This window comes from Colossoma macropomum, unplaced genomic scaffold (assembly GCF_904425465.1).
Source record: "Colossoma macropomum unplaced genomic scaffold, Colossoma_macropomum, whole genome shotgun sequence".
Lineage (NCBI taxonomy): Eukaryota > Metazoa > Chordata > Actinopteri > Characiformes > Serrasalmidae > Colossoma > Colossoma macropomum.
The window spans coordinates 19,262,447-19,288,691 of NW_023494789.1; the positions used below are offsets into that span (position 1 = coordinate 19,262,447).

At 39.4% G+C, this 26,245-nt stretch overlaps 1 protein-coding gene across 2 annotated transcripts in view; it reads left to right on the forward strand.

Moving 5' to 3' along the window:
- Window positions 1-1,154: 1,154 nt before the first annotated feature.
- Window positions 1,155-26,245, forward strand: part of zgc:153916 (serine/threonine-protein kinase N2) — a 35,681-nt gene continuing 10,590 nt past the window's right edge. Inside the window, exons 1-9 of one of the 2 annotated variants that reach the window (XM_036570430.1) lie at window positions 1,155-1,883; window positions 10,460-10,760; window positions 17,327-17,487; window positions 21,543-21,666; window positions 22,010-22,164; window positions 22,923-23,136; window positions 23,849-24,034; window positions 24,364-24,473; window positions 25,445-25,588. In XM_036570430.1, the coding sequence (XP_036426323.1) occupies window positions 1,863-1,883; window positions 10,460-10,760; window positions 17,327-17,487; window positions 21,543-21,666; window positions 22,010-22,164; window positions 22,923-23,136; window positions 23,849-24,034; window positions 24,364-24,473; window positions 25,445-25,588 (1,416 nt within the window). In that variant the 5' untranslated portion in view covers window positions 1,155-1,862. Of the gene's footprint in view, window positions 1,884-2,751; window positions 3,099-10,459; window positions 10,761-17,326; window positions 17,488-21,542; window positions 21,667-22,009; window positions 22,165-22,922; window positions 23,137-23,848; window positions 24,035-24,363; window positions 24,474-25,444; window positions 25,589-26,245 lie in introns of those variants that run through there. The other variant, XM_036570429.1, reaches the window with a different exon arrangement.

Here is a 26,245-nt window from a genome sequence, read left to right on the forward strand (position 1 = left end):
CACTTACAACAAAGCAAACTTTCCTCATCAACAGTTCCGAGTACATTTAAAGTGGATGAGCAAAAAGAATAGGTGCTGGATTGCTCCAGCCATGACTCTGTTATGGCCTTCTCATGTGTCATGGTCAAAATAGTTCATTTACAGATGCTATCAAATTACAACGACACTTTAGAGAGTGAGTGGGGGGCAGGGCTTTGCCTTCGTGGTGGTCTGGTGGTCTGAAGGACCAGCTAAGCTTGTGAACTGTAAATGTTTTGGTGGCATGAGGGTGTACGTATTACACGGGGTCTCTTTCTCAAAAAAAAGTACAGCAAAGAACAGCATACACAAATACTTCAGCCAACATATCCAGCTTTATAACTAAAATTACTACAGCAAAAGCAACTAATAAAAAAAAATAAAATAAAGTAATACTTTTTAACAGTATCTTTCATACAAAGATCTTTAAAGGAGCTCAAAGTGCTTTAGAAAATAAAAAATAAAACAAAATAAAAATAATAACAATATATTACATATAACATTACAAATAAAATACTGAGAAGAATACACAAAAAACAGAAAAGTTAAAAAAGAAATAAAAAAAGGACATTGATTAAAGGTAATCACAAAAATTCTAATAAATAGTGAAATAAAGTAAAATAGGAATTGGCAAAAATTAAAGAAACTTCATAAAAAAACATCGGAACATTTAAAAGTAAAGTCAACTTAAATATAAAATCATAATGCATTTTCCTTCCATATGTGACATATTTCAGAGTGAAACAGAGCTAGCTGAGTATTTTCAGTTGTTGTTAGATAGTGATGGTGGGAGAGGGAAGTGAAATGTAATTTCATTGGTCAATATTATTTTCCCCGCCCACTGGTGCATGGTGGTGTAATCAAACTTTAAAAGATATTTTAAGAATCAGGCAAACATCATTATATTTTAATGAAAGAGTACAGCAAAACAAGAATTTTGTCGTGTAACGATATTAAATATATAATAAATTGTCTTTAAAATGATCGAGATGTGAATTAACAAAAACATTTTTAGGCTGCCTTTAAAAGCAAGAGCAAATAATCATGATCGCAACTGATGAGTAGATTAATATAATGTACAGTGCTCTGTCTGTGGTAGTGGTGGTGGGACAGGGCAGGGCTGTTGAAGGTCGCTCTAACAGCAGTGAGTGAGGGGGTCACTATTTTCGTCCTGCTCCGGGAACGACTGCACCCCCAGCACACACACACAGGTCACGTGACTGAGTCAGCCGGAGTGGAGTAGCAGCGCGAGCGCAGGAGAGCCGTTTAAAAATATCTGGAATAAAATAACGGCTCCGTCTCCGAACCACAGTCTCTTAAACTGTGGGTGGACTTTTGCTTTTTTGTGATATTTTTCTTCAGACTGGAAGAATTTACAAAGAAAGTTAAACCAAGGCGCCGTCATGGAGATCGGGGAGTTCAGACCGAGCGATGGAAAAGTCTCAGAGCCGATTTTTTAATGACTTTTTAAGCAGGAAAATATAGAAAGTAGGAGAAATCGTGAGGAGACGTGCTTAGCTGCAGTTCAGCTCTCGTCTGCTCTGCTGGTGGTTCACTGAACTATATCTGGAAGAACGAGGACAACTCGTGAGGAGGAGAAGTGGGAGAAGTGCTGGAGCTCGACTCCTCTTCGCCTCCTGCTCGCTTTCCCGATGTTTTACTGATTTTATTCAGGATACAGTGAAGGGAATCGCGCGGAGAAGTGGTGGGGGTGGGCTCCTGTTGGCTCTCCCAATGTTTTACTGACTCATTTCAGGGGATAAATACAGTAATCGTGAGGAGAACTGCTGGAGTTTGGCTCCCGTTTGCTCTCCCGAGTTTGATTCAAAAGTTGAGGGGGCAAGATGGCGGCCGATTCCGTGCAGGTAAAAATATTAAATTCTTGTTTCTTCATCCACTTTTTGTTTTATCTAACAACACAAACGTACGTTTAAATGTGTTCCATTTTCAACAAGCTATTTTAAGCGTAATTGAATCAGCTTTTTGGATATTTTGGATACCAAATGTAGAGTTTTCCAGCTCGCTGCTAAAGGGTTAACTGGCCCAGAGGAGCCAAGGCCTAGGAAATCATTAACCAGCACAACTGTTGCTTCACTAACAGCAGCATATGTTGTCTAAAATGGGGATTATTCATCTCCCTGGTCGAGTTTTTTAAAATTATTAACATTAAAAATGTGTTTTGTTAAGGACGCAGCAGTTCAAATGTGCAAGGCGTTGTGTTCAAGAATGAGAAACTTGGCAATGAGCAGCACCAGCACCACACTGATATAAAGTTATACGTTCTTTTACTTAAATCGCTTTCTTTATCATTTTTGTGTTTCGTTAAGAATAGTATTTAGCCATTTCGTGAATATATTACAGCTGCGGTGTCTCTTTGGGAATGTTTTGACAGTCAGTGCTCAGTACTGTCACACCCATAGGCTTACTGGCTGATTCTTTAGGTCTGAGGTAATGTTAGAAACAAATAAATCAGCTCAGGCTCCTACAACACAGGGACAGTCGTGTTGCTTGTTCATATGTACCCACAAAGTTTCATCTTTTCCAAAAAATAACGCCATTTGGCACTGATTTCAGACCCAGAAACATTTTGTAATGTGCCCCCTGTAGTGTCTGCCAAATCGCATGGCTGAGCTGCAGACTTGGACTCTCATGCTGTTTTGGAGGATTGAAACATGGCTTAATGGAGAGTGGGCCTGAAACTGGAGGGATCTTAGGCTATGTGTTGGCACCGTGTGTTGTAAACGTTCAGCCTCCTGAGGGCTAGGGGCAGGGGGAAAACTCGAGTCAAAATCTATTATTAGCAGCATATCCTGTACCATACCAGACTGGCAACTCCCTTGTAAACCAACTTGCTACTGGACAGTGTTCGGATATGTGAGGGGGAATCGGCTCCACGGAAAACTGAGTCATTTGTTTGACTTTAACTGTGCAGTGGTCCTTCACTACTAGGGTTTTTATGTCTTCGACTGTGTAGCGTTCAAAGGATGTTCCCCCTGTGTAGGGTCGCTATAGAAAACATGCAGCACTCTTGGACAAAGTTACATTTGTCATATTTGTGTGTGGTTGGCCAGGCCTTGCAGGTAAGAGTGTCATTCAAGAAGTTTGTCTCTGGTAGGGTCATAATGTGGCCCTCAGTCTGTTGTAAGATCTGCTGTTCGCTTCTCAAAACTGGCCTGTAATGTTTCTCTTCTCATTAGTCTAATCTCTCAGTGTCTTAATTCTGCTGTGGTTTAAGGACTATTTTAAACTGTAATGATTCTTTTATAATTTTCTTTTTAAGTTTTAAAGTTTTTCCTATAAGGTGGCTTTGGTGATGTTCGTGTGTTTTTGAAATGTCAGCAAGACTGCCTCTGCTTGGCTTAGTTTAAAAGCTTGGCAAATTGTTAACTATGTCTAAATGTGGAACTTAAACTGGTCATTAACAACTTACGAGCACTTCAGTGTGATGATTTCAAAAGCTCCTGTCATTTTGTTGGTTTGGGCAGCAGTAATGGCCATGTTTGGGCTCAGACTCCTCCCCTGCCTAATTGTAGTGTAGCACAACTGAAACTCGGCGGGTTAACTGATACGCTAGTGCTGAGTGTTCAGGGGCATACAGGCACCTTGGCTCTGAATACAGTGTGGTACAGGTATACTCTTTAGTGCCCTTATCTGGACCCAGATCACCTGAGTTACGAAAGGAGAAAGGCTCATTAGCTCAGAGTGACCTCAGCCTCAGGGTGGGAAGTTAGCATAGCACTCATGGATCATAGGCATGGAGGGGGAAAGGGATTGATACAGAGGCAAGGAAATGAATTGTTAATTTAATGTTTCATGAGAAAATGAGATTAGTGTATGAGCATATGAGTGTGTGAGTGTGTGTGGCTTTCATAGAGTGGTGTCCAGGCCGTTTCTCCGTAGTATAAGTCAAAAGCTTTTAGGTCATAGACTTATGTACATCTTTAGGCTGGCTGTAAGAGTCCTGTTGTTGGTTTAAGGACCTCCACAAACTCCACTGGTGTATTTAAGTGTGGGTGATATGGCAAAATGTGAGGGATGCTGGATGATATCAGCATCATATTGGCATTGGCAGATATTTGCCAAAATATGAAGTGTGTGTGTGTGATATTTCAAACTGATATTTGATAACATGTTTATTGCACTCCAGAAGAGCACAGTAATTAGGCAATGCTGGGCTATTGCACTAAAACGTGTGCAGTTACAAATGTTACATTTCTCTGTAGTGCTAATCCATGTGGATCTGGCCCCAGTTTCTACATTTCTACAATGTTTATGTGTTGGTATTAGTGTCAGCAGATATGTACATCAACAGTATTGGTGTCAGACCATAATTTCCATGCTGATGTATCCCTAAAAACATTGTGATACCTGAAGGCATATTGCAATATTTTGCTTTCCTGGTTTGGAAAGAAAAAATGCACTAGCTAAATTGTTACAGTTGAAAAAGGCTATGAAAAACTATGATTACAGTGATTTATTTTTTAATTCAGCATTTGCAAAAATAAGCTGTTGAAGAAAGTTCAGGAAGAAAAACTTAATTTAAACTTAAATTTAATTGGCTGGCCTTGGTTGTTCTCTTACTAAGCTCTGAGTAATTGGTCTAAATCTGTCTCTTTTATGATCCATCCGTTGTTAAGTTTTTTAGAAGACCTGATATTACACACCATAATCTGAAGAGAACATTGTGTCGTCATTTATGGCGATAATTATGATATATTGTCATATTGCCCACACTAGGTGTCTTCTTATGGGTAGTTCTATATGGTAAACAAAGCTCTTCCTTTTTAGGTATGATGTAAAGATGTGCAGCATATACTGTATAAAAATTGACCGAATTAAAGAAACATCAATAGTGAGCACCAACCAAGCTAGGTCTGAAAGCGATTTTAGTTTAGCCACAGTAAAAAATGTTAAAACTGACATTTAGTAAAGCCACACAGTGTAGTAACATAAACTGTGACCTAGTGCATTAGTTTTTGTATTACAGTAAAACATTTGTACCACATTAGTGAGCTGCAGTTCCTCTCAGTGAACACGAACTCGGAAAGCCTTTCAGTCTGTAATGAATTACCCTGAAATGCTACACATTTACATTGTGTGATGTCATGTTGTTATCTGTGTTGCTGCCTTAAGCTTATTAATATTATTAATAACAATAAATTATTAAGTAATATTTGAAGCTAACTCAGCGAATAATTACATTGTATGATAATTTTATGACCAGTAAGGAAAATGGAAACTATAGGGTAAGGCTCTGTAATGCTTGTATGTGAAACGTTGTAACTGAATTTGGATCACTATAATGTTGTTTAGCGTGATAATTCTGCAGAAGATATTTTTCTGTCTCGCATCTACATTGTGGTCCAATCCTAGTGTGTATTTTTTTCCTGTGGGTAGTAGAATTTTTGAATAGTTTGAGCAAGATGGCCTACTTGTAGATCCTAGGTACTTCAGTTAAAAATAGCTCATATTACAGGTTAATAGCTTTTAAAGGAACAATTGAAATGTTAAATTGATCTGAAATGTATAGTGTTTTGACTTGTAATTTAATGAGTGAGAAGCTGTTACTGACTAAGAAAAGTTCTGTATTTTACTGTCTTAGGTCAGGGAGTTCATAGTAAAAGTAATAGGATGAGTTCTGTGATCAGACGAAATCTTCTTCACCTCCAAGCTCATTCACCCATGTGTGTGTCTTGGCTGTTTGGTGTTTATTGTGCTTGTCCTCAGAGTCTAGCGTGTAGCATTAGAAGTCCTAATCCACGCTGCTTCATTCATGGGCCTTCACTACAAGGTGGCTGACAACAAGAAGCTTGTCTATACTGTAATTTAAAATATTTTTGTACTTCTGTTCACGCGTTCTTTGTGTAAATTTTCGGCGGCTGATCTTTTTTTTTTATTTCTCTTTAAAACTTCCTCCCCTCTTGCTAGTAGCAGTCAGTTTCTCTCTGTTGCTAGCAAGTGTAGCAGTGGTGTAAAGGTCTTTTAACCTGTACATTTTATAGGGCACGTGGCCACCTGTTATCTGCTGTGTGGGAATTAGTTTGTTATGCAATGTGGCGGCTGTGTGCCCCTGTGAGTGGATTTGTTTCTGAGCCAGTTCCTTGTTGCTGGGTGGAGCATTGAGAAACAGCAGGAGGGAGGCCCAAGCAAGGACTTCCAGGCCGTTCCTGATTCTCTCGGACAAGGAACTTTTTCCATCCACTTTGGAAATTTTTTTTTTTACTCAAAACACCTTCAAGTTCACCTGTTTGTGACTCATCCTCAAGAGTTTCACGCCCTGTTACTTTACGCACTGCCTCTCCTCTTTTCTCTGACTCGTATACAAAAAGATACCACATTACAGCAGTGTTTTTTAACCTAATCTCTGAATGGTGCATCTGTAGCATACAGATTACCACACCAACTCAAACACACTTATAATTGATGCCAATGCACTTTCTTATAAGAGAATTCAATAATGTGTTGACATTTTCAAATTCCTGAAACAAGAACCAAAGAACCAAAAACCTTTTAATTTGCCATTTTGTTATTAATTATTATTCATTTACAGACCCACACACTGTGCATACATAAAACAACAAATTAAAAGGTAAAAAAAACGCTAAGATAGCGTTGGTGTGCTTGCAGGAGTTTTCTGCCTCTGTTCTTTTGCTGTGTTCTGCGTGTTAAGTGGGATGTGGTAGGAGGCTAGTGGGTAGTGAAGGAGGCTTTGAACTGTTACTGGCTCTGGGACAGTCAGACACAAAGCTGTCAGTCATTTCAAACATTCTGCCTTCGCAGATTATCACCAGGAATTCACTGTGTGATTCAAACACAAACACAATCACAACCGCTTCCCCAGTATGGGTGGAGACATACAGGTCAACTAAACGGAGAAAAAGTCGACATTTGCTACCAAAGTCCATCTACGCTGACTTTACTGTTATTGCCCTCAGTAGGTTTGCTCAGTACTCGGCACGCAGCGTGTTGTTTTGAACGAAGCAGCTTTGTTTGAAACTGTCCGTAGACAGAGCTGTCTGTAGAGACTGCGCTTGTAGTTTAAATCTTAGGCTTTGTTTGTACACAATGGTCTTTTCAAAGGTACAGTGCGAGTCACAAGATTTCTGAAATCACACAGTGTCTGTCTGGCTTTAGTGGACATTCAGCTACAGCTCAACCAGCCAAACAGAATACTCGCAACAAGATGTACAACCTCGAAACGTAAGCTCGTCAGATGCAATAGCCTCAGAAATGATTCCTGCTGTCGCTGTACTACAGAGACTGTTGTTGAAAGAGAGATGTGCGGAGCAAAATGACTTGTACTTTACTTATAGCTGTACAGAAGCGCTTTTCTGCCCGCTGTTCTCCAAGGTATCTAATGTAGCATAGCTTGCTAAGGCACTTCATTTAAAATCAGCTCGATTTTAATGATTAAATTTTTAAGATATATTGCACATTTACACCAACAGCTACTGAATTCTAACTAGGTTTCTCAGTATAGTATCTGACTCGGAAGGTACCATAAATATGGACTCGCACATAAACACAAAAAGTAATTTCACACACACACAAATGACTGTTAGAACATAGTCGTGTAATACAAACAATAAAGTGATTACACCAAGCTTTTAGGGGAGGATCTTTATATTTGAAAAGGCCAAAAATTTTTTGGGGGCCAAAAATGAGAACATACTTTGTTGTTTATTGCTGTGATTGATTCTAACATCCCAGAATGAATGTAGTTAAGTAATTGCCAGCTTCAAAGTGATGTATAATGGCATTTTAACACCCTTTAGAATGAATTGCTTTCACCTACCAAGAGGAAGCAGATTCAATATAGTTATATGACCTCATCTCTAAGGTATTAGTGGAAACGGAAGCACCGCATGCAGTATAACTGCTGTTCTTGTCTTCCTTGTGTTTCTGTTGCTGTCGTTCATTGGTTATGTGTTGCACTGAGTGTTTGGATTAGCAGAGGTGACTTGGTAGTGTGGATTGCAGCCTGTCTGAGGCCTTGCTGTGCCTTTGTTATTTTAGGATCTCCCAACCAGAGTGGCCGTCACCTGCACTTAACCACAAGCTTATCCCACGCCAGGCTTAACAGGACCTGTTTCTGCCAAGGCTAGCTTAGATTCTATTCTGATTTCCACAGGCCTGCCTCAGTTAGAGCACCACACAGATTAGAGCAGGACTCCTACTGTTCGAGTGGGGATGTCTGCATGTTTTGCTCTGTCTCTGGTTCTTTAAGACTCGGCTGATAAGCTGTTTTTGTGGAACTGAGAAGATCCTTTGAAAATGCTGGGATCCTTGTGTACTGAAGCAATGGTGGAGGTCTTGGTAAGAAATACTCTGTTATTTCCGTTTTTTGCAGTTGAATACTCTGCACTTATTATAGTTATTATAGTTGTTTTGTGCTCCCTGCTTTATTTGTAAGTGCACTTCTTACAGGCTAGGCTGTTCTTGGGTTGTTGTATTGACTATCCTTGGAAGTGGGGTACGAACACCAACTTTTTTACTACTAATCTTATGGATTGTTAAAAAAATGGCAGCATGCAGAATTCCTCTCTTACCACAATCTTTACATGACACTATTTTAAGGTGCTTCCAGTTTAAATCATATGGCTTCGCATGGGGTTTTGGGCTTTGTGTGGCTCTGCCTGGCTGATTTGTAGCAGTTACACTCCTCAGTTGGCGGCCTGTGTGCGCTCACCCCACCCTGCTGATAGCATAGCTAGTGAATGGAAGACCCAGTGTTTGCAGTTCGGATATAAATCAACAACAGAGAGGCTTTAAAAGGGTCTCTTCATATGTTAGGCTTGTGGGGTACTTTCAGTTCAAGGGAACCATATGTTCGTGTGATCTTTGCCTGACAAAAGAGTAAAAGAGTAAGCAGTCTAGTCTAGCAAGGCTTTACTTCTGTAAAGACAGGGTTTTACAGGGTTTATAAAATATTGTGTGTTCATATTTTTAGTCTTGACCAGAATGGAACGATGATTGTTTTTTAAATTGTAACCACAATTTGAAAAAGTGTGGTTTTCAAACAGTAACAGCTGCGATTTTAATTACACCCTTACAAACTTAGGATCAACAGCATGATCCTAAGTTTTAAGGGTGGAGATGTAGTCCAGTAACAACGAGCTCATCATTTCATTTAATGTAGACTTCTGATACAGGCTTGGCTTAATTTGTAGAAAATAATCACAGTGGTCAGAAAAATCACTATACATTCCCAAAAAACAATCTAGTCTTGACATCTGTAGTACATCACAAGTGATTAAACTTATTTTTTCACAGCATCAAAAAGCACCCTTCCTAGTGATTAGAATGCCACTTGGCAAAAGCTCTTAATTAATGAGTTTTTAGCAAATGTGCTGTATCTGTCTTCCTGATAAAGTCTGTGGGTGGTCTAGCAAATCTGCTTTCACCTAATCTAACGGCTGTGAAAGTTTTGATTTTCAGCTTTAGGACCTGGAACTGAATACTCTAGCATTTAACCTAATCTCCATCTGCCACATCTGTAGCAAACAGCCAGTTGCCCCTCAAAAAGAAATTCAATATGTTGACTCGAAACAGTCAACGCATGATAGAAGCCAATGGACAGATGCTGAGATTGCATTGCACGGTAGAGATTAGGCTAAGAAAAGCTGGACTGTTCCTTTAAGTCATGTCAATCAATCAAGCTGTAATAAGCTGTGCAATCACAATATGATATTCTGGCCATACTGTAAAGGCAGCCTGATGCTGGAGTGATTAGAGAGCTGTTTTTTAAAATATGTCTGGGCTTGCCTTAAACACTGCCAAGCCTTCCATGATAACAAAATTGTCATCTTACAGAGCAGTTATTGTTTATGATGGGGTGGATTTGTTGTGTTTTTTGGCTCTTTGTAAATATTAGTGTCAAGTTTTGTATTTCATCTCATGTTGGGATGCAATCTTTGTATTTGTAGTGTCTCTGTCTTTGTGAAGCTTTCATATGATGTGTCAACATTTCACTGTCTTGTCCATCTATGTGGCATTTGTTGAGGTTTTGTGTTTGTTACCTGTCTTTGGTTAATGTGTAACCGTGCCAGGCTTTTGTGCTTTCCCAGTGAACACCATGAAGGGCTTAGCTTGTACTTTATGCCATTACATAATAAACACAATCGGACGCCACACACGCCTGTGTAGAGAGTGAAATGTGCCCATATAAGAGGGTATTAAAGATTGAGACGGATGCAATGGCTCATTGATTTTTGAATGGCGTGGTATTTTAATGTCACATTTAGTTCTGGATGGTATTGCTAAAGTTCCAGTTGTGTTTGCAGTTAACATTTAAGATTTTTTTCAATACTGCTGAAACTAAAAATCAGTATACTAGTATGATGCCAATATCATTATACTGGTATAGACAATATATTGCCCAGTGGCAGTCACAGTACATTTTAAACATTCTCTAATCTTCTCTCTCTTTCTCATCCTTCAGGGTGATGCTCGAGCCCATATGGTGTCAGACCGTTTGGGACTGGGCCACAACTTGGACTTGTCGGACACCATGGTCCAGCAGAAGCTAGATGAGATCAAGGATCAGATTAAACGCGAGATCCGTAAAGAGCTGAAGATTAAGGAAGGAGCGGAGAACCTGCGGAAAGTCACCACAGACAAGAAGAGCCTGGCCTACGTGGACAACATGCTAAAAAAGTCCAGCAAGAAGGTGGAGGAGCTGCACCAGGAGCTGCAGGAACTGAATGCCCACATCGTAGTGAAGGACCCAGAAGAGCTTCTAGGTACGACTCACTCTCTTCTTTAGCCTCTTTAGTAATTCTGCTTTGGTTTTAGCTTAAACCACTTAGTGTGTAAGCGGATGTTTGTGATTCACTATCAAGAACTTGGTATTGTGGTCCACTGTTGCATCTCATTCAGTTCCATTATTTATTCTAAATATTGTGCTTTGAAGGGCAGAAGGATGTCTGTTTTTAGTACTGATCCCTAAAGGACTTTGGGAGAAGTGTCTTGAATTCACAGTCATATAATTTTGTCTCAGTTAAATTATGGTAGAAGCACATTCTCCAGATTATGATTAGCTTCCATTCAAAATTTTAAGACTCCTCGAACAAGCGTCTCTGAGAACTAGTATGTACTTTAATGACTTGAAAGAAAACTGTAAACGTTGCATGTTGTGATGCTAAAATACAGTGTAAGGTGTTATTGCATTTTAAATAATTGAAATTATTCTACCTCGCTTGTAAATGATATCTACTGGCCACAGCTGTTCCTTTGAAAACTTGCAGCACTGCACAGAAATTCTCACAGTTAGTTTAATTATGATGACGATACAACACGATATCTTAGAACCTCACTTGGATAGATAAAGGGAGTGGCTGTGTGTGTGACTGTATCTAGGGGAGAGATTCATTAGAATGGTGGGAATATCCAAAAACACTTGAACATTTCTTATATCGTCATCACGATAATCAACTGCTTTTTCAAACAGCGTATTTTATGTTCAAATCGTGAAAGGCTCAGTACCGATCCTGTATATTGGACCAGTCCATCACCGCATGCTGGTTTATTTAATCCATTTTCTTTGAAAAGTGGTGATCTGAATTTTACTACTGTTATTTGGACAAGTCAGGCGGACAGTAGAGTCCAGCCTGCTTTCAGACTGTGTTTAAGGGGCCAGGATTGAGAGTGGGATTAGAGAGATGGAGGGATTAGGGTAGGAAGTGTCTCTCTAGCCCAGACTTTTACTGGTGTCAGTCACAACAACCCTTTATGAATTCCATCAATATAAATGATCAGATATACAATTGCATTGATTTTGGAATGTTATATTTGCTTATAATCGATTACAAGAATATTGATTGTTGATAATGCTCTTTTGTAGTTGAATTGAATCATTATGAGGCACGATCAAATGGAGGACATTTACTCACCTAGCAGCAATGCAATTATAGTGGGAAAAATAAGATATTTGTGTGCAACGGTATGGGAAGCTCCTTCAGTACACACAGCCTTGCACAAGTATCATTAATGACACAGGGATTAAGACTGCAGTGTCAATGAGAAATTAAAGTGATACCTTTACTTATTTATTCATCATTTTACAGTTGCCGTTTACAGTCACCAGTTTCATTTGCCCAGATAGCAATCATGAACGTTCTCTTCGTTTCTAAGGTGTAGCAGTATCACTAGTTGCACAATATTTACCAGCTGAGCTAGTTGGGAAATGATGGCAGTATGCAAATTAGCTGACATCTTCACATGTGACTCAGTGTTATGTTTGTTTTTCTTCTGTTCATTCATGTTTAACTATGGCTCTCGCCCACATGCTAACATGGTAACCTGTTACGTGAGAAGAAATATCTCTCTTTTGGCTGACTCTGGAAACAGACCCCTAATCTCTTGTACCTGTGGAATCTTGAGCCTATAAGCACTCTGCTCGTCAGAGAGATTTCAGACATGCCATAGTTTGTTGTTGGTTTCATTTTCTTTTTTCTTTTACATGCTCTGTAGATTACAGGAAGGAAATTTAAAGTGTTTAGATTTTTGAGATTGTTCTTGAAGATCATGCTGTACTGCATGTAGTCATTTTCAGCCAAGCAACTCTAATCCCCACAATTACGCTTTGTAGACATTCTATATTTAGTTTACATATTTCCTGTCACAGTAAAGATAAGTCTTGTTTACTATCTCTGTTGGTCAGGTTGTGTTCCAGCCATGTTCCAGATGGATAAGGGCAGACCAAATGATGCTCAAAGATGTTAAACTGAAAATATGTAAATAATACTAAAACATGCCACTCAGTATCTTGAATACATTATTTTGGCAGCTGTTGTGTGTTTAAAACCAGCTTCTTCTGTATAGGAATGGGTCATACTGTAGTTTAATGTATTTTTTATTTTTTTTTACATGAATAGGACGGGCACATAACAATTAATGAAGAAAGCTTGTTTTGTAATTGGGACTGTGGCAGAATTAGTAAAATTGTTTTCGGTAATATGACTCTTAGTCCTAATAAAACCAAGCATACACTGCACACTTCGTAACAGGTTGCAAAAACGGGGAACAGAACTTATTGTCTATTTGTCTGACGCGAGACTGACTTGACGTTGAGGCAGAGAGTGTGTAATGCTCATATGGAGTTTTGGCTATGAAGTGCTAAAAATCCCAGATGAAATAGGATCAGACTTGTTTGTCTTTTTTGTGCACTATGCAGCAAAAACACAACTTCTGGATGAATATGAGGTTGGGAAACAGATATTATTCTGTTCTCCAGAGAGCTAGAGAAGCATTGTTCTACGAACTGACAAGCTGACATGAAATTGTAGAGTGAATTTCTTGTAGGTCTAGTAATTAAGGCACTAACATTATAGTAGCACATGCAAATTTGCTGGTATTGCAAGCAGCTCCTCCATCACAAAGCATATGTCATCTTGCCTCTTCCTCCACTTTCCTAGCTCTCTCATTGGCTTTTGCCTGTATCTTGTTAAATTGTCATTGACCATCTCACACTACAGACCATTTTGAGTTGTAGAAATCAAATGTTTGAACACATCGAAAGTCCTTTAATAACTTCAGAGCTTGATTGGAAAACTGAAGATTTATTTCCCTTCTCGCACCACCAAAACATCTGTGCCGTCATTCGCTTCCTAACCCTAATTGAGCTTCCAACCTGCAGAATCGCTTCAGGTGGTGATAATTTGTGAGAAGTGAAAATCGGGTTAAAAACTGTGTAGTGCCTGGCTTAAGTGGTTCAGATTCTAAAGTTTCAGTCAGTTAATTTACAGTTGATATGATATCAGTTTAACTAAACTACTGATGCACTAATCTGTGAATTTCTTGTGAACATAAAGGTGTGTGTGTCCGTTGGTCATAAATACCTCAACGAAAAGAAAGCACAAGGCATAAATGAAAGAGCCAGTCAGTACCTGGTACAGTTGCTATTTGGCCTGTTGTGCACTACACATCATGAACTACTCATAAAACACAGGGCCAAAACACCTTTGAGTTGTCAGGCTGTGAGAATCTGTGGTTTCTGATTATCTGCAAGACTCAAACAGGAATGTCTAAATCGGTTGGCACACAGAACTACGTTGCACAACAGTAATAGTTTCCTTCTCTCATTGGCTTCAGAGCTTGTTTGGTTAGTAGTGCAACTCGTACATATTTCTTCCATAGATGTGTAGATCCCTTAAATGCTGTGTTTGTTCTTTAATCAACACCACTAGGTGTATGAGATGGTTGTTGCAAAAAAGTGGGCCACATTTGAGCAACAGTCAGTTTCCTTAATACAAGCAGCTTGCATGTCACTGCTGCAAATGAGAGTGTAATCTCTGTGTCTTGCATCTAATATTTGTAAACAATTCAGCTGGAAATGAAGTGAGTGGAAATACCTTTCCAACCTATTTACATAAAATTATATGCATCAAAATAAATATGACTAGTGAAAAGAGACCAGCAAATATCAGCTTGATATAATTGAAATCTATTTTATTTACATGAATTTAGGAACGTAAACAATTACCCATTTAACAACAAATAAACATTGTATTTAAGTTCCAGTAAACGACAGTTCCTATTTGATTATGCAGGTTTATCATTCAGGTTGAGGAGCATTTTTAAAAATTATACACATGAGGGTGCAATTGGTTCCACGTAATACACCTAATACTTCTCATGAAGATGATGAGACAACAACAGTGATGTACCTCATCCACAATGCAAGCAACAATCCACAAGCAATAAGACAGATAATGAATGTGGCCCGCCAGAGCATGAACTATCTGTTTTGTCATTGATGTTTAAATGAATTGCTTTCTTGATTTTTGAGCTTGCCAGTTAACAATTAATCAGAAACATGTTGTTTTTATTTACATGACATCTATAGAATGTTTTTGATGTATTTGTAAATGTTTTTAATTTGTATGATGTGAGTATGGCCTGCTCTAATTATTTACTTTCTGAGATTGTAACAGTGTTAAAACAAACCTCGTTATGTGGAGGCTGCACTGTAACCTGGCTAGTCTGCTGTGAATTGTTTATGTGGACACCAAGAAATACATTGTTATGTGCATTCTGTGACTCATGCACACAACCCAGTAACAGGAAAACACTTATGATGAAAGAAGTTGCTTTAATGGTACAAAAAGAATCTTCAGGGTGTATCTCATGAAATATCCAAAAGAAGTGGACAAAAGAACTTGTTTATCTACTTAAAAAAAAAACTTTGATTTCACCTCACATTAGGTTTTTGAGAATCACTTTTTCATGAAATCTCCAGCACTAGAGGAGTTATGGTTTAAAATGTTTGAAAACCTTAATCCTTAGGCCCTCTGTATTTTAGGCTCTGTGTTTGTGTGTGTCTGCATGCAGTAGAAAGGCATACAAAAATAGAACGTTGATGTTACCTTTGCAGGTGTATACGTGGTTATGCGCTCATGTCTTGGCATGAGAGTATGATCTCATCGCTCTGAACTTCAGTTTTATGTGTGTGTGGTTGTTTGAGCTGGAATCCAGTGAGAAAATTTGCTAGTCATTTGTTTTTGTCCCATGCTCTCACTCATTTCATAAAGTGTTTCAAAGGGCAGTGAATTATAGGCATGCCTCTGTACATTTAACGTTTTGCAGTAGGTTTTTGTATTCTCCAACTTTAATCTCATATTTTCCAGCCTGTCGTCAGCAAAAGTCAAGGTGTTGTCAGGAAAACTTAAGGAAAAACGGCTAGTACCTGTCATTCCTTCAGTTTATTTTGTCCCCTGAAGTGTTCCGATGCTGTTATTTACCCACTCTGAGGAACCCAGGCCGTTCTCACAGAGAGGCCTTTTTCCTACATCGCAGCTCACGTTACTACCAGAGAGTATTTACATGTCTGCACAAGTCTTGTCTGTCTTCCATATCACAATTGGTTCTGTTTATTCCACATTTCAAAATAGCGGTCTGTATGAGTCAGAAGGAAATCCCCATTGCAAGTGAATCCCATTTAAAAAAAAAAAATGAGTAATACTTCATTAGGTTCTTTAGTGAGGCATTGCGATTTGCTTGAAGGTAAACAACAGCTCACAAATTGGCCTGTCGAAATGAGATGCCCTAAACCACTCATCAGACGTCAGCCCTGGCAGACCACAGCACTGCAGAGTTTAGCATTCTGCCCATTAAAACACACCTGATTGAACGCATCAGCTGATTAGCAAGGCCTTCATGAGTTGAATTAAGAGTGTAAGGCCTGGTTCACGCACATTACCTATGTGACATGAACGATGCAGCAGCATGACTGCTACAGCTTGCATGTGTTCACAGTTCCTATATAAAGATTTTGCACTTTGGAGTGATACAGCGCAACAAGTTTTAAATGAAAGATGGATAAATAGTTACAACTCTGTTCAGGTCTCTTACTGACTTTTTCAAATGGACAGTCATATCAAGTCACTTAAAAAATGTGTATGTAGCATGAAAGTTTGTTTAATCTTGCATTTGACAGTGGCCGTTAATAGAACTCACATTTTGACACTTTTTTTGTTTTATTTATTATCATTGCTTAATTTACTGTTTTAATGCATGGCATGTGTGGGATACAGGAAAAATTCTCTAGATTCAGTGAGGCAGAATGTGTGAAAGAGGCCTTAGTAGAATAAAACACTGAGGAGCTGTGGCCTGAATTGGTTTGGTATTCCTGATGTTCTTTTTATTTTTTCTGCAAGAATTCACAATATTTTTTAATCTTTTGGAAAAGAGAAAACCTTAAAATGCCCAAGTTTCGAGCTCGTCCCCAACTACCTTGTCCCCTTTCGCACGTTACTGGATAAGACACGGGCATGGAAAACCCTGATCAAGAATCAGCAGTCAACATAGGAAATAAACTATTTAGAACGGTCTATCCCGTCTGTAATCTTGGTGACCTTTGTTTCTCTGTTGGAGTCACGCACTTCACCAAGTTCTCTAATCTCTTCAGAGGAATTGTGTTGCTTTTGTATATGCTGCCCAGCCTTCTTGCATAATTAACTCTGCATCAACCAGTTTTCCAGTTAAGCCAAATTGTGCTGTCATTGGGGATTTTCCATTTATAAATGCTTTGTAGTCTAATGCTGAGCTTCACCGGTGTCTGGACATCCAGCCGATGGTTCCCCTGTGTATGTTGCTTGGTTTTTTGAAATGCTGTCCCATATGTAATAAAATGCACGTAATTGACAGTCATGTAATCAGAGTTTTCAATGCATTGCCTTCCATGCAAAGCCTTTCAAGAGATTTTTAAATCTTCTGCTGGTAAAAGAAAAAGTAGGAAGCCTTTGAAAAGACTTACAAGATCATCTTTTGTTTGATGATGTGATAAAGGTTTGTTTTGTTTGTGTTTCAGTTTCCGAGTGCCCTCTAACCCCAGACACCCCCAGCAGCGAGGCTCGGGCATGCACCAACAGCAGCCGCCTGGCTGCACTGAAGAAACAGAATGACATTGAGCTCAAAGTCAAACAGGGAGCGGAGAACATGATACAGATGTACTCCAACGGCTCGTACAAGGTAGTCTGCTTCTGAATCCCTCTCAGTCTGTGTGTCAGAATGATGAAGTGCACGTGTCTTAATGGTCTTGAATGCTGAGTGTGAAGTATCACTTAACTGCCATTTTAGGCCAAAACCCTGAAGCTGCAGTACAAAGACATTGTTAAAAATAGTGAGACTAAATCGGTAAGAATCCTTCTTACTCCAGTGCTGTCTCAGAGATGATGAAGTCTTTGATCTCTGAGCGAGGTTACGTGTAAGTTCCATCTTATGAAATGAAAACAGATGTGCGCAAAACATCCAATAATGGTCAGTAAAATGACTTCAAAATGTAAGATGAATGGAAACTGACCAGACCAGCTCATGGGCTACATGTGTACTACGTGTAGTGGTTATTACTTCATGGGAGCAGCTGACATTAGAGATTTAGAGTAGAGCAATGTCCAGGTCTTGTTTCAGGATTAGTGGGCTTTGCCGTGTGTTATTATGCACATATATTTGGGCTTTTCCAAATTCTACTTTTTGTGTAGACTGAGGATTCACCTACGTATGTTCTTTGGACGAAAGAAAAACATTACATTTCATAAACAATACATTTCATGAAAGCATTGTTAGAGAGTGCTTTCTCTGGTGTACTGGGCCTTTCACATGCCAACCCAAGCAAGAACACACCCACCACCTGGTGCAGTGCATGGGGCTTTGAAAAATTTTGTGGAATGGTCACTCTTTGTGCATGCGAATGTATGCCTGTGTTGTATTTATAAGAGTTTTTCTTTTCTCTCCTCAAATACCAGTGTTAATGCTTTGTTTTTTTTCTGGAGGTTTATGTCTTGATTGTTTCTCATTAGCTTCACTTTACTGTTAGTGCTTGTTTATTACTGTCTGGACATATTTTCACAGTTCTTATATTTCCCTCTATATTGTCTTTTTGTGTTGTTAGTGGCAGTGCATTCTCTGTATAGGGTATTTCCTTAAAAAAACTGTTACTAGAGCTGGGTGATATGGCCAAAAATGTTATCACGATAAACAAAATTCATATCGTTCGATATCGATACATACCGCGATAAATGTCAAATCATTATTTCTTTCAAGTTTGAAGGCTGATTTTTGCTCCTGAGTGGTCAGTTGCTGTTTTAAACTATCCTTTATGGTCGGAACATGACAAACACTCGGCAAACAGTGGAACATTTCACAAATCTGTCATGGGAGAGTGGGAGAAAGTTTCTGGAAAAGCATGGCTATTTTGTAATAGTCATAATTTAAGAAAGAAAACAGATTATTTTTAGCTGGTGACGAGCGCTCGGCTACCCCGCTACAAATGACATCACAGTATTCAGACACCAGCTAGCGACGACTGGATTTCTCTATACTATCGTGGTAGTTTAAGTGGTGAACCGCAAAATATCTAACAACAGACAGACAGAGTCCTCTTTTTAGGTATGTTTAAACTGAAAGCGGTGCTTTTGTGTCGTGTTTGATCTACAGCATCATCAGTTCGCCGTGTTGTGCGATTGACGGAGCGCTGCTTCAAGTTAGCCAGCTGCTAAAAACAGCTAGCCTGGAAAGATAGCGCTCTCCCACTTTCCAGTGCCTCACAGCTTCCTTAGTTTACTTTCATTTAAATCAGGGCTGTAATTTACATGAACCCACTTCTTTCTTTCACTTTCGTTGCTTGGGAATGCACTAATACTTAAACATGACTGTCCAAGCGCTGTAACAGCGCTTTAGTTGTGAGGATAATGATTGTGATTTAACGCTGCTAAAGCTGGTTAGGATGTTAGGAAAGAGGTGAGTTCACTGTTGGACAGTATAGTTACACCACTGACCTCGTCACTCACACTCGGTCACAGGAGAACAGATCGCCGGTCGCTCCACTCAAACGGAATGTATAACTCCGCGTTTCAGCCGTTGCTAAAGACTCATCTTACACGTGGCCCCCTCCCTCTCTAATCATGTAGAAAAACTCGGAAGTGCGCCCTCTCCTGGCGACAGCAGAGTAGTGTCGCTTACCTTGCAGTAGAAAACGCCACCAAGGCTTTCGCTAGAACGTGGAAGTGTGAGAATGGGGTATTATATCGAACATTTATCGAACATGTCGTATCGCTCTATCGAGGAAAAGTTATATCGCGATAATTATCAATATCATTTTATCGCCCAGCCCTGTTACCTATACAGACAATCTAGACATTATCAAACCCTGTTGTCTGTATAGAGCAGGGCTGCCCAAAGTGTGGCCTCCCAGAAAGTTACCCTAAACTCACCCTGTCACCCAATGAGAGAACGAACATTTCCACACTATATAATAGGGATGCATCATTGAAAGTGAAGGATTATTATGATTCTGGCCAATCTATGTAAAGGACTAGGGATGCATTGAGCGTGAATTTTAATGGCCAATTCAGATTCTGATTTCTTTATAGCCACATTGGCCAAGCCTTTTAGAAGGCTTTTTTAAAAATCTGAACACTGTGTGGCTTAAATGAACACATGAAATACTCTAGCACATTTCCTTTCCTTTTGATTAGCCAAACTTGCAAAATAAACACAATTATTTGTTCTTTAAACTGGCATTTTAAAACATGTTTATTTTAGATCAGTTGCCTCCTAATGTGAAGTAAAGACCTACATCAAAAGTAAGAGCCAACTGGCTGTTTGGCACAATGAATCATGCATAATTATGCTGTGACATTTTGGTATAGGTGTAGCAGTAGCATTCAGAAACAGGGCAAGTGCACGTACCTGACTCATTATTTGCGTCACAAAATTGCAACACAGATCTGCCAAAATAAAAACAATAAATTGGCTGTTTGCCGATTTTATGTTTAAAAAAAAAAATCTGTTGATTCTGAGCTTGCATCCCTAAAAATAACATGAGTCATGTACCTGCACTGTATTGGAATGCGTCTGCTACACCTGTACAAAAATGTCATAGCATAATTATGCATAACTTATTACGATAAATAGCCAGTTGCCTCTTACTTTCAATGTAGCTCTTTATTTGATTCATGTTATTTAGCCACTGATTTCATGTAAGAATTTAATATGCTGGTTTGCCCTGTTAAAGAGCAAATAGTGTTGTTTATATTGCAATTTTGTCTGATTACTGACCACTGAAGTACTGGAAATGTGCTGCTGTGTTCATTTAGTCATTTTTAAGGGAGAAAAAGGCTGATTAAAATCAGCCTACAAAGTCAACATTGGTCAGTTTGGCTGTAAAAATCTGAATCAGTTTATCCCTACTATGTATAACTTTTGCATGTAGTTTTTTTTAAGTAATCATTATTATTTTAGTTACAAAAAAACATTTTTAAAAACCTACCTACCTTCTTTGTTTGTATATTGCCTTCTGATCCCCTAAGCCAAAAAGTTTGGGCACCCCGGTATAGAAACTGTTGTAAATGGGTTTTGCTGAACATAATAATGCCTGCTGAATGATATGAAGGAATTCCCTTGTAGCTGCCCTTGTAAACAAAAATGCCAAGTAAAGAAAAATGATATTTGATATTCTAACCTTTGACCGCCTTTGTCTGTGATCTGTTTACAAAACATGCTTCAATGAGTTGAAGTAACTTTTTTTGCTTGTAGTGTTGCATTTAAATCGGGGCCTGTGACATGCTGGAGCCTGCATGCAGGTTCCCAGCTGCTGTGAACTTCCCGTGGAAGTGGAAAGCACTTCCTGCAGGAAAGGCCTCTGAGGTGACGTCAGCATTTAATGGCTGTCTAGAGGAAGTCCAGCCCTTCAGAGGGCTCTGACATATTTACATGCTCTGGACTGTATATTGTGAGAAATAAACAGTTAGCAATGTGATCATTTACAACTGAGCAACAAAATAAGAGCCAGTCAAACAGCTGACCCCAAAAGTAAACAATGTGTTGCAAAGAACATAGCCTTGCTCTGGACAAGCAGTTTGCAACAGGATGAGTCTATTGTAGTCTAAAGTTCCACAGGCACTGGATGCAGAAAATGAATTGCTTGTGTTCCAGGTCTAGCATGTAAACACACAGTCAGAGACATTAAAGCCGTCTTTCCGAATGCTTTATGATGTTGTACTTTCCTCTTGTTTTGCTGTGTGCAGGATCGCAAGCTGCTTGCCATGGCCCAGCAAATGCTCCAGGACAGCAAGACAAAAATAGAGTTCATCAGGATGCAGATCCTTAAAGCTAGCCAGACCAATGAGATGACCTATGACAATAATGATGGTAGGGACAGTATAATGTGTACACTTGAGTTTGCTTTTGAACACAATTTTGTTTTACTCAATTTGATATTTTGACAAATAATCTCATGTTTCACTTCTGTGGCATTCAGTAAATCATGTGCACCAAAAGACTCATAAAGACGTAGTACCTTCAGTGCACCTTGAACGCCTCTACTTTCATTATAATGCATTCCAAAGTGTCTCCCCAAAATTTCAGAGATCTGTTAAGTGTTTGCTATTCGTTTCTCATGTACATAGATGAGATGCGTTTTATAGGAGGTAAAGAGGCATCTTTTGACATTGCACACAGCTGTAGTTAATGTAATTACACTTTGACCCTTCAGTGTCTACAAACAAGTCCATTATCAGTCCCCTGGACTTGCGGCTGGAGGAGCTGCGTCATCACTTGAGGATTGAATCTGCTGTGGCAGAGGGAGCCAAGAATGTGATGAAGCTGCTGGGTTCGGGGAAGGTGACTGAGAAGAAAGCCCATTCAGAGGTGCGTTCCGTTCACCAGCGGTATTCCGTATGACAATCCAGCATGTGCTTTGCTTTATTTATGCGAGAAAGGAAACAAAGCCTTCATGGAATTCTGCTAATTGAGGTATTTAAATCTATTACAAGCACATGGGCCAGGAACTGCCATCCAGGCTTGCAGTAATGAAAGAAAATGTTTAGTAACAGGGCAGTGTGAATTCTTACTGAAGGTCTAGCGATGCTAGCAGCAGTGTCACAGCTGTGTGTGGAATGTTCATCAGACATTATACCATCTCTGGCCTAGGTCTTGTTTATATAGCATGTAATGTCTCATTCAGACTCCTGTGCTTTACAGTGAAGCTTTGTCTTAGATCTTTCAGCATAAGCAGAGTCAATATTTTGTTTAACTTTGTTAACTTTATTAACTTTGTCATTATACATATTATATGTATACATATACTTAAGCTTATAGATTGCTGAAAGCTGAAGATGGTTCATCAGGATGCCAATGTCTAAATCTACTCAGACCAACAAGATGAGTTATGAGAGCAGTGTGTTCATTTGCATTTTCATCCCTGAATTTGCTCTGGGTTTCACAGTGTTTATTTATGCTTAGACTCCCACTAATCTCCAAGTGCAAAACAAACTAAACATCCAACAAATAATATAGTCTTTGCTAGGTTGAAACAGTACATCATTATCAGGCATGAGAGGTTGCATCCATACATATGGTGCTCTGCAGTATCTGATGCTGATAATGGTGTAATTCTCTGTGTCTAGGCCCAGGCACGCTTTAATGAATCTAGCCAGAAGCTGGACCTGCTGAGGTTCTCCCTGGAGCAGAGGCTAAGCGAGCTGCCTAAGAACCATCCAAAGGCCAGTGTAATCTCAGAAGAGCTGGCCATGGTTGCTTCTCCTCCTCAAAGCCCACGGCAAAGCATCATCTCCTCACAAAACCAGTACAGCACTGTGGCCAAACCTGCTGCTCTCACCGGTAAACATGACATATGACTCATCCTCTTGACTCACACTTCTCTACAGCCAATCTGGTGGATGTTCTGTTAAGTTTGACAGATGTTACACACAAAAATATGTCTTGAAAAGATAATGTTATTGATGTTTTCCATAATCTGTTGCTATTTAAAACATTTTTGCATAAGTGAGTCTGTGTGTTCATAAGCCACGAGGGAGTTTGTAGGTTCAATTGCTGTTATTGCTATTATTAATATTTGCTAGGTAAGAGTTTGTTCATGTCCTCAAGTTACCAAAGAACTTGTAGTGGTATAGTAACTGTCAGGGTGGGTGCCAAAGGTGAACACATATTTAGCTAATGTGTCAACCACAGTCAGGTTTTCACGGTTCTGCACAGACATGACTCTTAACCCTTTAATCGGCCCTTTCCTTTATTCTGATAGGGCGTATCAAAAAAGCCAGTCCTGATGAAATAAAATGCACACCTGAAGCATTGTTTTTTTTTATTTATTTTTTTTTATAATCTTTAATGCTCCCTTTCGTTTAATATAATCAGATATAATCAGCTGATTGTAATTCTGAAATATATACATTATATATATATATATATATATATATATATATATATATATATATATATATATATATATATATATATATATATAGCTTGCTTATACTTTTATGCTACATAGATTTCTGATGGAGATTTTTCCCTGTGTATGTATGGTGTACAGGGACGTTAGAGGTGAGACTCATGGGCTGTCAGGACCTGCTGGAAAATGTTCCGGGCCGGTCTAAAGCAGCGTCTGTGTCCCTGCCTGGCTGGAGCCCCAGCGAAACACGCTCCTCCTTCATGAGCCGAACAAACAAGAACAGACCGGGCAGTAGCAAAAACCTCTCCAAAGCAGACGAGCTGTCCAGTTGAGTGCTTTTCACCGTTTCTCCATTTCAAACTAAGATGCTGAATTGTTGGTTTGAAATGTATGTGGGATAAATTACTGACATTCTTGGAGAACTTTGAATCATAGCCATTCATGACTCTGTTCAAACAAGGTCCTGAATTTAAATGAAGGCATTTTGGAATCACATTTTCTTGTGATCATCTGTATTTCTGCCTGCCTCAGTCATAAGGCTACTGTAGCTAGAGCTTCACATCTAACTGAAATATTGCTCAGCTGTTTATTCACTATGCATTTGTTTGTCTTCATGGCTGAGACTGAAAGGTAGTGTTTGTGTTTTGCATCATCAGATGAGATCAGCGCTGTTCTGAAACTGGACAACACAGTTGTGGGACAAACTACCTGGAAGCCAGTCAGCAATCAGTCCTGGGACCAGAAGTTCACACTGGAGCTCGATCGGGTAAATGGAGCAATATTACTCTGTCTCGCAGACACACACACGCACATACAAACACAGGCTTAAAACTGATAATCCCCTCAACACAAATAAATGCCCACCTTCACACTGACGCTTGCATGCTCTCCACCTTGCGTCACCCCCCACCACCTCAAGAACTACCACAATTAAGTGTAAGAATGTTAATCCCAGACTTGGCCCAGTATTTATGAAAACCTGTGCTAGGCTCTTCGGTCTTCTTCCTTAATCTCTTTTGTGCTCTGTGATGTGGTTGTGTCGATAGTTTAGTCACACTTACATAAACCATCCTGAACGGAATTTCAACAATTGCGAGGTGACTGACCCACTGTGTGTATGTATTTATTAACGACTGCCTGATAAGAATAAGACGGGCCAAGTTGAGTGAGTGCATTCAAGCGATTCCAGTACTAACATCATACACATAATCAGAACTCATCTTTATGGCTTTTATAGTGATTTTCAGGGGCATCTTTGTGTTTATTGATGTTTTTCTGACATGAGTTTGTGTGTTTCATTACATTATTGGCTGATGTGTTGTTGGTTATGTCACAGCAGGCAACGTGAGGGCAGTAATCTGTAGTTGAGCAATGAAAGGCTGAATGTAACAGCCAGACAGCACTAAAGCTGCTGTTAGTTCACCCTGCCTGTGAAAGTCAGGCTTATGGGTGGATTAGCAGATTTGTTGTTAGTAATAGCTGTGTTGGACTGCTTTCCTGATCTTCAAGCATGTATTTTATAGTTAACTACAGAGGTGAAAAATGTGCAGGCTTTTTTCCAGATAGTCTGGCCTAACCTTGATTTCCTGTGCTGCTTACCTTTCTTTTTTCCATATTTTTTTCCTTCACGTCAAAACTGGTACGTTATTTATTATCAGTTGCGTTCCATCTCACAGTTTCCATCAGTTGCATTTATTTCTGCTGTGTTTTAATAGAAGTTCTCTTTTGTGTTTGTAGTCTCGTGAGTTGGAGATATCTGTGTACTGGAGGGACTGGCGTTCTTTGTGTGCTGTGAAGTTCCTGCGGCTGGAGGACTTCCTGGACAACCAGCGCCATGGCATGTGCCTCTACCTGGAGCCTCAAGGAACGCTGTTTGCGGAGGTAGTCACATTTGCCTTCTCATACGCGCATATACAGTCATTTTTCCAGGAAATGAAGTACTTCTCCCAGAAAATTATTGCAATTACACGTTTTGTTATACACGTTTATTTCCTTTGTGTGTATTGGAACAACACAAAAAAAACGAGAAAAAAAGCCAAAAATGATATAATTTCATGCAAAACTCCAAAAATGGGCTGGACAGAATTATTGGCACCCTCAATTTAATATTTGGTTGCACACCACTTTGGAAAAAATAACTGAAATCAACCGCTTCCTATAACCATCAACAAGCTTCTTACACCTCTCAACTGGAATTTTGGACCACTCTTCTTTTGCAAACTGCTCAAGGTCTCTCATATTTGAAGGGTGCCTTCTCCCAACAGCAATTTTAAGATCTCTCCACAGGTGTTCAATGGGATTTAGATCCGGACTCATTGCTGGCCACTTCAGAACTCTCCAGTGCTTTGTTTCCATTCATTTCTGGGTGCTTTTTGAAGTATGTTTGGGGTCATTGTCCTGCTGGAAGACCCATGACCTAGCATGCAAACCCAGCTTTCTGACACTGGGCCCTACATTGCGACCCAAAATCCTTTGGTAATCTTCAGATTTCATGATGCCTTGCACACAGTCAAGGCACCCAGTGCCAGAGGCAGCAAA